General features: G+C 36.8%; 2 protein-coding genes across 3 annotated transcripts in view; both read right to left on the bottom strand.

The window, feature by feature from the left end:
• The window catches only part of LOC127570918 (uncharacterized), a 62,064-nt gene that overhangs the window by 41,225 nt on the left and 5,497 nt on the right, over window positions 1-15,342 (bottom strand). For both annotated transcript variants that reach the window (XM_052016860.1, XM_052016861.1), the window contains exons 3-4: window positions 13,746-13,814; window positions 7,931-7,952 (exon numbers count right to left, since the gene is read on the bottom strand). In XM_052016860.1, the coding sequence (XP_051872820.1) occupies window positions 7,931-7,952; window positions 13,746-13,814 (91 nt within the window). The remainder of the gene's footprint in view (window positions 1-7,930; window positions 7,953-13,745; window positions 13,815-15,342) is intronic.
• The window catches only part of invs (inversin), a 356,685-nt gene continuing 347,391 nt past the window's right edge, over window positions 6,049-15,342 (bottom strand). Inside the window, exon 20 of the transcript XR_007956423.1 lies at window positions 6,049-6,059. The gene's annotated coding sequence lies outside the window, so the exon portion shown is untranslated. The remainder of the gene's footprint in view (window positions 6,060-15,342) is intronic.

The raw sequence follows: 15,342 nt of genomic DNA, 5'->3' as shown, positions 1-15,342 counted from the left end.
AGAGGGGATCTTATAGAAACATACAAAATTATTAAAGAGATAAATAAGGTAGAGGCAGGAAAGTCATTTCTACTGGTAGGTGAGACTAGAACTAGGGGACAAAGCCTCAAGATTTGGGGGAGTAGATTTAGGACAGAGATGAGGAGGAACTGCTTTTCCTAGAGAGTAGTGAATCTGTGGGATTCTCTGCCCAGGGAAGCAGTGGAGGCTACCTTATTAAATGTATTTAAGGCACAGTCAGATAGATTTTTGCATAGTAGGGGAACTAAGGGTTATGGGGAAAAGGCAGGTAGATGGATCCGAGTCCACGGCCAGATCAACCATGATCTTATTAAATGGCAAAGCAGGCTTGACAGGCCAAATGCTCCTATTTTTTAGGTTCTTAAAATGCAGTAACAGGGAGAACATGCAAACTCCAGAAAGGCAGCACCAGAGGTCAGGATCGAACCTGGGTGTTGGAGTTATGCAGCTTCAATGCAAGCTATAAAAAATTAAATCAGAATACTCAAAAAAATTATGCTCCAGTGCTTCAGTAAGTTTTATAACAGAATCACTGCTGGAAATTCTAAATCACAAGAGGGACTTATTACACTTAGGAGTTGTATATATAAAATTAATAATCTTACTTGAGCCAACTGTAATAAAAGGGCAGAAGACTTAAAAGGACCCAAGATTTTCTTCAAAGACACAGCTGAAGTTTCCACATACAATAGGTACACTACTCAATGAACAACTTATCTTGAAAGTTGATAAAAAATTCAGATACAGGCATCCTGAAACAAATGCTCCCGAATGTGTCCAGCCCTTCCGGCCCATGAACAGCTGCACGTTTCCAGAATCTCCTGTTTTTGAGTTGAAATTATTAAAGAGATTATCTGTACCTGAAAGATTATGTTGAAAGAAAAGGCTTGCAACCATTTTGATTCATAAGCACCAGGTGGAATCCATCTCTGCCTACTCCAGAGATCTCCAGCAAAACAGAAGTCAGGTTTTGGACAATTTGATTCATTCCTATGATATCAAGAAATGGTAAAGTACATTGAATACTGGCATTAAGAACATCCCAGTTTCAGTGCTGAAGACCTGCACCCCAGAACTAGCCAAAAAAAATTGGTATGCCTCATCAGTAATGCTCTTAAGCAGTGCATACTCACTAACAGCCTCACATGGAACTTCAGCCCAGGTCATCACTGGGCTAGTTGGTTAGGCAATTACCATAAAAACTAGTTACCTGCAGCTGCCACATCAATGATTTTCCCTCCATCATAAAGGTTGAAAATGGGGATGCTTAACAATTGAAGAGCATTCAGTTCTGTTTACAGCTTGCCAGAAAGCAGTCATGGTGCAATACCCAAATAATGGATTGATACATACACGTCCACAAGAAATGGCTTCCCCAACAAAAAGCTGTCTGAAGATCTCAATGTGTAACAGCATTACCATCAACAAATACTCCACCATCAACATCGTGGGGACATCAGCATTGATCAGAACCACAAATGGACCAGCCATTTATAGACTGTGGCTGTAAGAGCAGATCACAATCTGCATATTTTCACAGTTTTCAAGGCACAATTCAGGAAAGTGATGGAACACTTTCCACTTACTTAGATGAGCATCTCCAGCAATACTCCAAAAGCTTGATATAGGACAAAGCATCCCAACTGATTGGCACACAATCCTCCACTTTAAACATTCACTTCATCTGCCAATAGTGTACTAAAGGAAGCACTGAAGCAACTCTGCATCATCTCCCAAACAGACCACATCTACCACCTAAAAGGACGAAGACAACACACATATAGGAACATCACTACCTCCAATCACATCACCTTGACCAGGAAGTATATTAATGCTCCTTGAGAGCTGTAGCATTAAATCCTGGAACTCCCTATTAAAAGCACTGAGAAGTACTTTCACCATAGATACTTCAGTGATTCAAGAAAGCAGTTTACCGCCAACTTCTCACCGGCAGTTGGGGATGGGCGACAAATATTGGCCTTGGTAGCAACGCCCTAATCCCCTGAATGAGTTAGAGACAGGACAAATCAGTGTCTATCTTGTTAGAGGCTTCCATGGACCATGACAAAATAGAAAACAGTATAACCACAACTCATAAATGAAGCATCAGATTCAAAATATTAAAAATCTGCTGGTGCATAATTTCTTCTGTACTATAATGGAATGGAGGGTGGGAATCAGGGAAGATGAGTTTAAGGAGACAGTTGCTAACTGAGTGAAAACCAGGGGTTATTTTGGCTTTCCAGGGCCATCACCATGTAGAAGGCAATTTTGGCAGAGTTGAACGAACTCCAATGATTTGATTGCTCTCTGAACACTTCAAATCTGCAATTCTTCAGGTTGAACAAAGGACAACAGCAAATACATCAAAAGCATGATCAGGAGGGAAGAGGGAAGAATTTTTGACAATAGTGAAGAGGAAAATAATAGATCAATTGGACAGATGAAGTGTCACGGTGAATAGCAGTTGAGAATTTTAAAGTGCAATTGTAATTGCTTTGAGGGAAACTTTTTCCAGGGAGTGTATGCAGTGGGAAATACAAAAAATGTGGCTCCAGCTCGTTAGCTGCCTGAAAATGCAAATAATGTACCAAACTTGCATTGGTAGTGGTTATCCAATGCTTGGGTACAGGTTCAATGCAACAGCAGTTTTCAGGTTGTCACAAATAATTGTTTGTGGGTTAGCAGCCATCTCCTTCTTAGCTAAATGTGGTCAATACTTTGAAATGGAAGTCCTCATTTCACTCCCTTATAAAGGTTTTAATTTGTTAGAGAATGTAATATTAATGCAGTGTTTGCAAGTACCCTTGAACTGGTCACAAAGTTTTAAACATGTCTATTATTATATGAAACTAAGAGTGTTCTAATATATTAGAGTCAAAAACAATACTTTTTTTTGAAGTCCATAGCCAATTCCGAAAGCTATATGGAAATAGTAATACTTGAAGTAAACAAGAAATGAAAATGTTATATTTAATCCACTGAAATCTTTCCAAAATCTCAGGAGTTTTGGAAGATCACAACCAATGAACCTTGGCAACAAGTTATTAAGAGACACTTGGCTGCTGACCATCATATCCAAGTGACCTGACAGGTTTTATTCCCATTAGTTTGCCAAATACCTTTTCCAGTTACTGTGATTATCACAAGTTCTTGCACCTCTCCTTTTACTTATGTCTCTGGATTTTCTTGTAATACAGATGGATATAAAGTTTGTTCTCAGTTTTTGCCATTATCTTATTTCCCATTAGTAATTCCTAATCTCACCCTCTAAGGGAGGAACATTCACCTTAACTACTCCTATTATTTCCTTAAGCGCCAACTGCCTGTTTTTATACTTGTTGCAAGGTTATTCATAATCCAACTTGAAAATGAGAAACATGGGTCTACAGCTGTTCTCTTAAACTTCAGCTTTAGATCCATGTTTCTCATTGTCAAATTGGATTTTGAAATTCTACTGTTATGGTCACTCTTTCAATTAATATAGAACTAAAAGGGCACAATTGGAAGAAACTGTACAGACATAAATTGTATAAACCCTTTTTCCCAGGGCTGAAATGGCTGCCACAAGAGGACACAGGTTTAAGGTGCTGGGCAGTAGGTACAGAGGAGATGTCAGAGGTAGGTTTTTTTTTTACTCAGAGGGTGGTGAGTGCGTGGAGTGGGCTGCCGGCAACGGTGGCGGAAGTGGATACAATAGGGTCTTTTAAGAGACTTTTGGATAGGTACATGGAGCTGAGAAAAAAAGAGGGCTATGGGTAACTGTAGTAATTTCTAAGGTAGGGACATGTTCGGCACAACTCTGTGGGCTGAAGGGCCTGTATTGTGCTGTAGGTTTTCTATGTTTCTAAACAGAACAGAATGAGTCAGGACCCTTTACCGTGATATAATTAATCCCATCTCATTTTTCAGGACCAGATCTAAATTAGTCTGTTCCCTGGTGTATTGTTCTAAGAAAATATACTGAATATGCGAGATGAACTCTGCTGAAAGGAAACTCTTGCCAATTTGATTCCTGCAAGAAGATTAAAGTCACTCATGATTGTTGTAATACCTTTCTTGCAGGCCCTCATTATTTCCTGATTTGGTTATGCAGCATTTGGACATCTCAAAGTAAATATACAAGTGTAATTGTGTTTGCCTATGTTTTCGAAAAAAACTGATTAGTAATTATATACCACCCAACACAATCTCAAATGATATCTCGAAGTGCTTTGCAGTGTGTATTTATACATTGTGTTGGAAAACTGGGTACCACTTTTTGAATGTTAACTTCATCCAAAAAGCAATGTGTAAAAGCCAAATAATCCATGCAGTTACAGCTTTCAGTTTCAACATCTGATAGTTACAGGGATTTTCTAATTAGAATGAAAGAGGCACCACAAACAAGTAGATTCATATGTATCTTGCCTTTCCAAAGCCAAGGCAAGGGATAGCTCAAGTCATCCAAATAACAGGTTGGAAAGTGAGCAAGAAAATATTGGGGAAAAATACAACAGCAGGCAGGGGCTGAGGAAATACAAATGGTTACAATGTAACTAAAAAGTAGGATCTTATTATTAATTTCTATATTATTGACCAAGCCATATGAAAATTGGAGAAATAAAGTGAGATCATTTCAATTAACATAGAACTAAAAAGGCACGATAGGAAGAAACTGTACAGATAGAAACTGTATGAACAGAGTAGAATGGGTCAGTAGGGTGATTAAAGAGATAGTAAATCAAGCACCAAGGCTCATTTCCAGAAAGATCTGAAAAGAATACAGGTTAGATCAAACTTGACTAATGCGTTATCTGTGGACACCTTGTTACAAAAACTATGAAGTCACTGGAGTGTGCAAAAATCAATTTTATGAGGATAATACTAGAAATGGAGTCAAGCCCCTTGCAAACAATTGGAAGAACCTTTTCCTTTGCAAAGAAACAGCTGAAAGATGATCTGATTGAGGTCTACATAAACTGATACAGTCTCTACCCAAGGGGAAAGCAAAATTGCAGATGCAACTTCAATACACTGAGGTCCTATACCTGACAAAAACTGCAAGAAAACCTGCCCGGAGGTGTACTGTGCCTTGCTTAATATAAAGGGAGTAAGTCAGATGTAATTATAAGAGTTCGAACTGGTAATTTAACATCTGTAAGCATCCCTAAATAATTTTCAGCTGAAGTTGCATAAAGTTGAAGAATCTTTGCTTAACTCCCCAAAATCCAATGCTACATTTAATCACAGGCTTCTGAGCCTTACAACCCTGGTCACATTAATAAGATATTGGGTGGCTTCTTGAAGCCATGAAATCATACCTCATCATAACCTGAGAAATTCAGGAAAAGCCGTACAGAAGAACTATTCTTTGGCTTTCCCCACGTAGAATCAAGCCACAAAATAGGTATGTCATTCACTCCAGGAAAAATTACAGGTGCATAACCTTTAAGGATAGATTAAACAACCTATTTCAGTTAACTACTCCTAAACAAAAACTGCAAAATGAGGCAAAAGGACTTGCCTAACATTTGCAATTCATTTTTTTAAAAACAAAGTTTAAAGCAGATCAATTTACTTTGCCTGAACAGTTTCCATCATATTGCTTGATCACAAGCACGAATCAGACTTTGGAATGTGCATGATGAGCATGTCATCAGCTCAGAAATTTAATCCAAATGCAAAGATTTATCTCACTTTCCTTCTCTGAAAGTATGACATCTCAAATGGAATCCAAGAGCATAATTTGGTACTTCAACCAAGCCATCTTTTATACTTGATCCTTCAGGAAGAGCGTCACCAAGTTACTTGTAGGAGAAAGCATCAGTCAATCCCAATCCCTGCCAGATATCTCCTGGATCATTTCATCAAGGGGCTTTGGCAGGGAGATCACTGGATGACCATCAGGAAGTAAACTCAGCTGATTTACACTCTAACCATGGGCACTGAGGATAACACTAGTTTCCTTCTCTCTGACTGAAATCCATTTACTCAGCAGAGACTCAGTATCAAACCCAAGGTCTTGTCCATCATTATGGATCAGTTATTCAAACTTACTGATCCACTGACAGTGGCTTCAGTTGTTTTGATTAATAATTTTTGTTGATGCTCCCAAAGTGCTCCTCAAATTCTCCAACTCTAACAAGCTGTTAGTCTTAAAGCATAAAGCCACAATACTGAAGGTATGCACAGTAAGATTAGTCAACTGTAAATCAGAATACTTCAGCGAAAATTTTTCTGCTGCATGTTGGTCCAGGATTTTGATTTACCATATTTACAAGTATTGAATAATGACAAAAATTATTTCAAGTGTGCATCCATCAGAGAGAACATGCAAAAAACATTCCAAAGTCCCAAAGTTTTGCTGTAATGTTTCCATTACTGGGAGTGGGAGCTCGAAGGGAGAAGTCCAAGACTTCATCATCTTTCATCACATTTATGCAGACAAGCTCAAATAAATGCGGAATCGTCAGAACAATGGAGCATTTCAACACATGGATTTGGGTACACAAAGATTTCACTTTGTTTTCAATAGAGTACCATTATTTCTCTCATTTGAAACAGGACAAGATTTTGAAAACCCAGTAGCAAACTTCTGTCACTTATCTATAAACCGGTAGTTAAGACTTGACCATGGACAGTCAACATTTTGACAGCAAGTAATTCTTGCCAAACTTTACCACTCATGGTATTCAAAATGTTGCAAGTGACCCACTTTATTATGAATAGGGCACATGCCCTGCCCATGTTTTTGTGCACTTTGGGATTTGTCTTGTTCTCTCACCAGAAGGCACCACCAGCAAAAGGGCACTTCTTGCCATTAGTTGTTGATAAGTGGATTTTATGCATTTGCTACTGGGATATATTTATTTTTAAGTCCTGAATCATATCACATCAGCACATAAATATTTAAGAGATGTGGGTCAAGTTTATGTCACAGCTTTCTCCATCACTTCTAGTGACAGAATGAGACTTCAGGACTCCACTTTAGAAGTACAATGCCATGGATTCAAAATAGGCATCGTCCAGATAGATATCACTCACCTAACTTCACAGACCCTGTGATAGTGGTGGTGCATTTTGAACCAAGTGTGCAAAAGCAACACTTTTAAGCAGGAGTGGTTATTCAAAACCACGACTTGCAGTATCATTTACACGTGACATAAAACGTTATTCTCTGACCCAACATTGAATAGAATCAAGTTTAAAAAATTGACTGCTTTCTCTTCACCAACAGTGCTTTAAACTGAAAGTGGGATAAAAACATTAAAGTAAGGCTATAGTAACTGTTTCAATTAAAACGAAATGTGAGCAAAAAGAATAATTGGATAAAAAAAACTGAATTGATAAATATTGCATAATAGGGTAAAAGCATAATGGAGGGGGGGTGGTGTGGGGGCAGGGAATGCTGATTATTTCTAAAATTACTCCAAAACCAACACACTTTCATATAAACTCCTTTGCTGTGGTTTGTTAAAAAGTATTTGTTCTTTGTTATATGAACAGTTGGCAAAGAGAGTTTTGGAGTAAAGAGGTTCAAAACTTCACAGTCAGAACGATCTGCAAGACAAAAAAGTCATTCCAACTCGTGCATTTTACCTTTGTGACCACATGTCACATGTCAATACTTCAGCTTTGGAAGTCAGAACCATGGCATGGCATTGTTTCTTTTCCCAAACTGGGATAAGGAGTAAAGTTTGGAACTCTAAGCCTATTTTGTAGCTTAGACGCAAACTGAAACACAAACGTTCAGTTATTTCCCATGGCCACAAATTAAGGTGGTAAATCACCGCATTTACAAATGAAAGTTAACTTGTCTGAGTCAGTGCATCATTCAGTTTACATGGAGATTAGAAAAAAAAATCAGACTTTCTATAGTGTCTGAAAAGACGTTAACAAGATCCTTAAAGAATCTTGTAGTACTTACCATTTTTGAGGGCTTCCTCATGCTGTCATATGAAGTTTGAGATGAACCATCGAAGAAATTGAACAGAAAAAAAATTAGCAGGATTGATTCTGTTGGAACACAAAACTGAAAGATTTCATTAACAATGATATTTGCAGATTGTCTTTTTCTTCCAGAAGGAATCTTTTCATTTGTTCTACACAGGAAAAGTAATCCTTCTGGACATATTCTGCAAAAATTCAAATTAAACCTTTTAATTTTCTGACTACTGCAGAAAATAGAATTACAAAACTAATTTCAAACAGTGCCCAGAGAATTTGCTCTTGTATTTCAGAAAACCTATTTAGTAAAATTACTAGCGTTAGTAATTTTACTATATTTAAAAGACAATTAAAACACAGATTGCGTTTTGTTAATCACTAGTTGCTGATGATTTAAATATTTTAAGACTTTCTTGCATCTTTGAAGTTTAAAGGGAGTGTAGTGTTAATTCGCATATGTTACAGTCAAAGTAATTTGTTGGGCAAACAGTACTTTTGGCCCAACTTTGCTGAACAGACATAACAAAATGCATTTACTTGATGCACCAGAGTTTGCAAGAGGATACTTTCTTGAAGCAGTAAACTGACTGAACATTTATCTCCAGATCTGAGGCCTTCCCTGACCAACTTCACATTTAAGTGTTTATACACTGTGAGCAATGGAGGCAACTAAACCTCCTATTGGATATATCAGAAAATATTTGGTAAGGTTCCCAAAATGTCTGACTCAAGAGGCTGTAATCTTTTTTCAGAAAAAAAGAATACTTGGGCAATAGGACTACTATCTAGTTCTCCTTGCCAAATTTCACCATAAGTGCATTAAACATGTACAAGGCACGATTTTTCCAGTTCAGCTATAGCCAATTAAAAAAAATGATTTATTATTTTTAAACTAAATCTGGACTCTATCACATGTTACATAGCCACATCAAATTTAGTTAAGTTAAATATTTTAAAAAGATAATTATGAAGTTCTGGTTGGCCTGATGAGGATAAATTGGTACCTCTTTATTAATAACTTGTCCAGTTCTCTCTCTATGCTTTCAACTGTTTTACTGATCAATGAAGGAGGCTAAATCCAATCTCACAAAAAGGGGCAGCTCACCTCTTAACTGGCAATCAAATATCTCAAGTAAACAATCAAGACCAATACCCTCAAAACTACCAAATTAAGCCAAGACCACCACAGATGCCCAGCTACATTTTAACATGTGATAAAATGCTCCTTCAAGGCTACCAAAAGTGGAACTGGCCAGATCCTCAAGTTTCATTTCTGTATAGAAAAATAATTCAAATTGAAGAATTTGTTGTCCAAGACTAACAGAAGTTAAGAGAAAATGTTTATGGAATTATATCCAATTTGAGAAGGCATATCAATAACTTACTGAGTTTATTTCCAAGAGAAATTATAGATGTGGATTTAGTCTAAAGTTTACTAAAATACTCAGAAAAGACAACCTCTCATTTTGCCTGATTATAAGCATTTCCTGGAATCACTGACCTAAATGTTCCCCTGCTCCTGTATAAAGGACCGATATCCTGGAACATATGTCCTTGCATTATCAACTCTGGGCAGGAGAAGATACTAGTATGTCCCTTTGAGGTTGAACTGTATCATATTAAAACCTATCTAGAATTTTGTCTAGACAAAATTTTCCTGGATGAACAGAAATTTTAATAAGAGGAGCTTCACTACCAGATTCACATAACTCAAATTTTATCCATTTGGCCTGCACTCTTCACAGACTAATAGGTATCACTTTCTAGAATATCTGGAAGGGAAGATACTTGAAGGAGAAACTTTTGAAGACTATTATTTCAGACAGAAAACCACAACCAAACAGTTGTGCTGCATTGGTACTTTGTCCATTAAGGATCCAATCAAGAAAAGAGTATCAAATGTTTGATACAGAGCATGAACATAGCCCAATCTGAATTCATACCACGGAAGCAACAGAAACAATTTTCCTGCAGAATCAGTTGCAAATCAAAGCAACATGGTAAAGGCAGAGCTAGGCCTTAGAGCAAGGCCAAACAATTGAAAAACAAAATCATAAAACGTGGAGGTAGCTACCAAGTCAAGTCTTCACATAGTGCTTCTTTCATTAGCACTGAGCCTCCATCTTCTGCTCAAATCATTAAATTCTCTGTATTATCTTCATTTAGCAAGTAAACTGAAAGGAGGACCCTTTTTGAAAAAAAATATCCAAAATATCTGTTTGGACATTGAGTGTTTCAAATCTGACCTCCAGTTTTAGCTCAAAGGATTAGGGTTGAAAACAATATAGATGAATAAACATATTTAAATACTTGAAGTCTCGTCTGTTTATTCATTCATGAGGATCACTAATACATGACAGCTGTAGAACAAGCTCTCCAACCACTTCTTTTGAGAATCTTCAGATCAGAGGCAAGGTACTCTAGATTGTTGGAAGGTAGGCCAGCATAAACTTCCTCGATTTCTTAAAATACATGAAATATTTTAGATTAAGTGTTGAATATTCTGGGTTTCATATGTTAACATGGAAATACTGAATGTTGATTTGCAACAAAGTCTACTGTTCCAAAGCCTTAGAAGTAATAAAGACAATTATGTTTGTCTACATTCATTTGTTAATTCAAGTAAGAATAATTCTCCTTCCGAATGGGGAGAAAATGCATCCCATTCACTGATTTTATGATCATTTATTTCTAATTTCTTCTAATTAAAGCATTTTAGATATTCTGTAGTCTAATGATAGAATGGTGATGACAAAATGGCTGGGGAATTGTTCTGTTCAATCCCTTCCACCCAATGTCTCAAATTGGAAGAACACTTTTTCTTTAACATTTCAATGGGGTGAAGTGCTTAAGCAATTTCTACACCCAATTAAAAAGAGGCCAAAAAAACATATATCCATGCTTCCCAACTCCAATTTGCTTGTTTGGATTAGTCTCAAACACTCCTCAAAAGACAAGACAAACTATTAACTTGGGGTAAAAAGGCTCACATAAGATTGCTAATTAGAAGATAGAAGACATATTGCTTAAGACAGCACTAATACAACAAACTTTCATATATTGAACAGTGTATTAAGATCAAAACTGTACATCTTCCAAAATCCACTAAAAAAGAAGAAAGATAATAAGAACGCTACAGTTTTCTCAATCTAGATACTTAGACAATCTTCACAAAAAAAATTTCTGGGAGTTTAAGAATTTTTTTTAAACTTAGGAAATGCAAATTAAGGGCTATATTAAAAGAAATCCCAACGACTTTCAATCAAACAGATACTCTTACAACCAAGTTTAAACAATTTCACACAATATTCGTTGACATCTGAAAAAGAGACTGGTAGCTCTGAGATGCAGTGATATCTGGGTGCCCTAATGCACGATTCGCAAAGGGTTAGAACAAAAGTAGTCAGAAGAGCCAAAAGAATATTACTGTTTTACTGTTATGGGAATTGAATACTAAAGTTGAGAAGTTATGCTTCAGTTATATATGGTACTGGTGAGAAAACCTCTAGAGCACCATGTATAGTATTAGTCATTTAAAGATGGATGCAACTGTGTTGGAAACAGTTCAGAGGTTAGTAGCCTAATATCTGGACTGGGCAGGTTGTCTTACAAGGAAGGGTTGAACAGGCTAAGCTTATATTTGCTGGAGTTCTGAAGAGTGAGAGGTAACTTGATCAAAGTATACAAGATCCTGAGGGATCTGGACAGGGGGTGGATAATGGAAAGGATGTTTCTGATAGTGGAAGTATCTGAACTGGGGAACACAGTTTAAAATAAAGGGTCAGTCAGAGATGAGGTAGCATTTTTTTTCTCTTAGGGTTGAGTGTCTTTGGAACTCACTTCCTGAAAGAACAGTGAGAGCAGAGCCATTAAATATTTTAAAGCACTTTATTGGCGACAGGCAAACATGCAGAATTAAGCTTCCAATCAGATCAACCATAATCTGATTGATTAGCTGATTAGGTTTAAGGGGCCAAGTGGTCTCATCCAGCTTTTAATTCAAATATTCACAATGGTGGTAGAGAGAAAACAGGGAGCAACAAACCAATTAGCCTGACATCACAGCAGGAAAAATGCTGGAATCTACCAGGTGGTAACAGGGCACTTTGAATTTAATAAAATCGAGGAGTTAACGTGCTTATGTGAAAGAAGAACCATGCTCAAGAAATCAACTGAAATTTCTTGAGGTGGTAAATATCAGAACAGATAAAGGCAAGTCAGTTGCTGTTTTGCATTTGGACTTTTCAAATGCATTTGATAAGGTGCCACACAGATTATTAAACAAATTAGGACATACTGTATTTGTGCTTCAGAGTAGTCTTAGGCAGAGTATTAATCAAGATTCTGCTTCTAATGAGAATTCCAGGTTAGCTTTCAGCTCTGTCAAAAGAGGCTGTCATTAACCATTTAACTTGATGGCAGTGGCAAATCTATTCCAGCAACCATCAAACTGAGGCCATATTCTTCTTCTGCTTCAACTACAATGAAGAACTTTGATCTTGAAAGCTTTTATTGATCAATTAGACCAGTTCATTGTTACCAAGTACCAACATGTTGATGTCTGGCAATACACCAATGCAACTATTCATTAAAGGTCATTATAACACTGCCATAACCATCTACAATAAAATCTGCATTTTAACTAAAGAATCAAAAATCATGACTTTTTTGATCATATGCAGAAACTTACAAGTGTCAATGAACAGTGTAGCTTCACACAGTAGTCACTCCTACCAATGTTAGATACACTGTACTTAACAAACTCCAATAAAATGTGTCCAGAAACTTGAATACACAGCAAAAAAAAACTGCTGGAGGAACTCATTTCAGGTAGCATCTGTGGAGGGAAACGGGACAGTCAATGTTTCGGGTCGAGACCCTTCATCTAGACTGAGGGAGATAGCCAATATAAAGATCCTGGCTGAGAAATCAACCAAGGCACACTTGTGAGGTTTGCACAAGATGTTAAAGGAGGCCAGAGATCCAGTGATGACAAAGAGTGCCATTTGAGTGTTGGCACTTTTAATAGCAGTTTCAGAGGAATTGGAATTATTAAAATACAATTGTTCTTTCAGTAGTTAAGACAAGATTCCAGCATCTGCAGTCTCTTTTGCCTCCAGTTGATAAGACAGTTGTTTTAGGATCACTTTGGTGAAAGCACTTAGACTTGATTGACGAAGCACTCCAGTGGTTCTCATTTTATTAGATAGCTCACTGGTCAGTAAGCTGTGGTAACCTTGACATAGCCATTTCAAAAGATAGTTTTGAAATTACAATTTAATTGAGAACAAAAGGATGCCAGATAGCCTTAGTAGTGTTGGGGCTGAACTTGTGCCTAAGCATAAATCAAAAACTGCACCATTATGTTTCAAGTACCATAAACAGTACTTCTATTTTGTAAATCTGTCGTATAGAACAAGACTCATGGACGTGTGTTTCTTTCTAATATTACACCATAATGCACAGAAGCAAAATGCAATGCTATTCCTACAAAACATAGAACAGAACCATGTTTCAGACTTACTACTTCAGACCAGTTTACTATACTCTGCATTCTGTTATTGCTTTTTCTTTTGTACAATCTCAATGTACTTATTTTTGGAATGATCTGTCTGGATGGCATGCAAAACAAAGCTTTTCACTGTATCTTAGTACATGTGACAATAATAACCCAATTACCAGTAAGCTAGTGTTACATTTTAAAGGCAGCAAAGCAAATAGCAATCAATTTGGGTATAATGTACAATTAGCTTCTAAGGTATATATTCAGGTGAAGTTTTTATTGTTGCTCTTACCTTTCTGTGCTTCATTCCAATGAAATGCATCTTAAGATTCATTTCAGATGTACAACGAATATCGCAAATCTAAAAGTAAAATTTAAGCATGAAACACTACACATATTGAACAGTGCCATCCACTGGAAAACTCATAGGTCCATTAAAAAGTTTTAAAATTATAATTCCAAAAGAATAATATTTCTAGTCTTTTTAACCTTACAAGCACAAATTTTTTTTCCCCCATTCCAATATATAGCAAAAATATTCAGTAATGCCGGCACCCTTCTTCTTGAATGACTGTTAAGATAAGTAAGTTCTGGGAATACATTAATATTCTGTGAGGTCTATATAAAGAGTTAAAAATTGACATTTCATTTTAAAATGATTTAGGCAAAAGAGCCACGTAGTGCATGATTTGCTGGTTGTAATGAGTAAGAGTTCCATTTTATCTACATGTCCCTTTACATTAGTCGGAGTAGGAAGACAGTCACAATCCACAATTCTGTTATCTGCATCAATAAAATGGCAATTTTTTTTCCCGGTTTGAACTCTAAGGATCTGTGTTTGCCTTCACTCTTCACACAATTTCTATACAAACATTCAGGATTCTAGATGGCATGTAAAAATGAGATCCTTCATTGCCTCGAATTTCACCAGATCACTTAAATCTACTTCTGGTTACTGAACCTTTTGCCAGCCTTTGTGATGTGAAGCATTGTTATTAAATCTACTCAATCTTTATTCATAGCAAAGCATCTCGTTTCTCCAGTCCCTCCTTAGCATTCTAGCTGGGGTTAGGAATTATAAGTCTCCTCTTCTTTAAAACTATATACACCATTTTCATTCATACTCCCTCTTTTCTCTGTGATAACTTATGGTTTGTTGTTACTGTTAGTGTAGAAAACAATATAATATAAAAATAACAAATTGAGAAGTGTTGTTATCCTAATTTATGCTGAGGAAACTCTCCAGTCTGAAAAACATTTGCCATTACTTTGTTTTCTGGCCTTTAGTTAATTCAGTATTCTCCTTCAGAAGCATTCTCCCTAATGAAGATATTTAAAAATGAAATCACTAATAGAGGTGGAAGGACAATTGCGAACTCCTAGATGAAGCAAATTGAACTGAATGGCATCTTTTACTCACAAGTAACACAGTGAAGAACTGTATTTTTAAGTAGTATCACTGAAATAATTTATAGACGGATGAATCAATAAATAATTAATTTTTATAGAAAACAACAAATGTTTCAAAACAACAAAGAATCTGCTGTAGGATCTCAGCAGAACGAGCAGCAGCTGTGTGGAGAAAGGAATTGTCGACATTTCAGATCAAAACCTTGCATCAGGATTGAGAGTGGAGACCGTAAGATGGATCATCAAATTCAGTCAGTGATCAGGGACAGGAGGGTAAGACTGAGTGAAGCAGCCCTTGAACTGGTCTTACAGGTTTGAGATTCTAGCTCCCTGTGTGGATGGGAGTAGGGGCTGTAGGAAGGATGAGCAACCTAACTATGATAGCCTAACCAATGAATAGCACCGTGCTTCAGAGTGCCATTCAAGAGGGGAGAGAGAAGAGAAATGTGGTCGTAAATGGACATAGTACAGTCAGGGGA

Source organism: Pristis pectinata, chromosome 5, assembly GCF_009764475.1.
Source record: "Pristis pectinata isolate sPriPec2 chromosome 5, sPriPec2.1.pri, whole genome shotgun sequence".
Taxonomy (NCBI): Eukaryota; Metazoa; Chordata; class Chondrichthyes; order Rhinopristiformes; family Pristidae; genus Pristis; species Pristis pectinata.
This window is presented reverse-complemented; position numbering and strand designations above follow the sequence as displayed.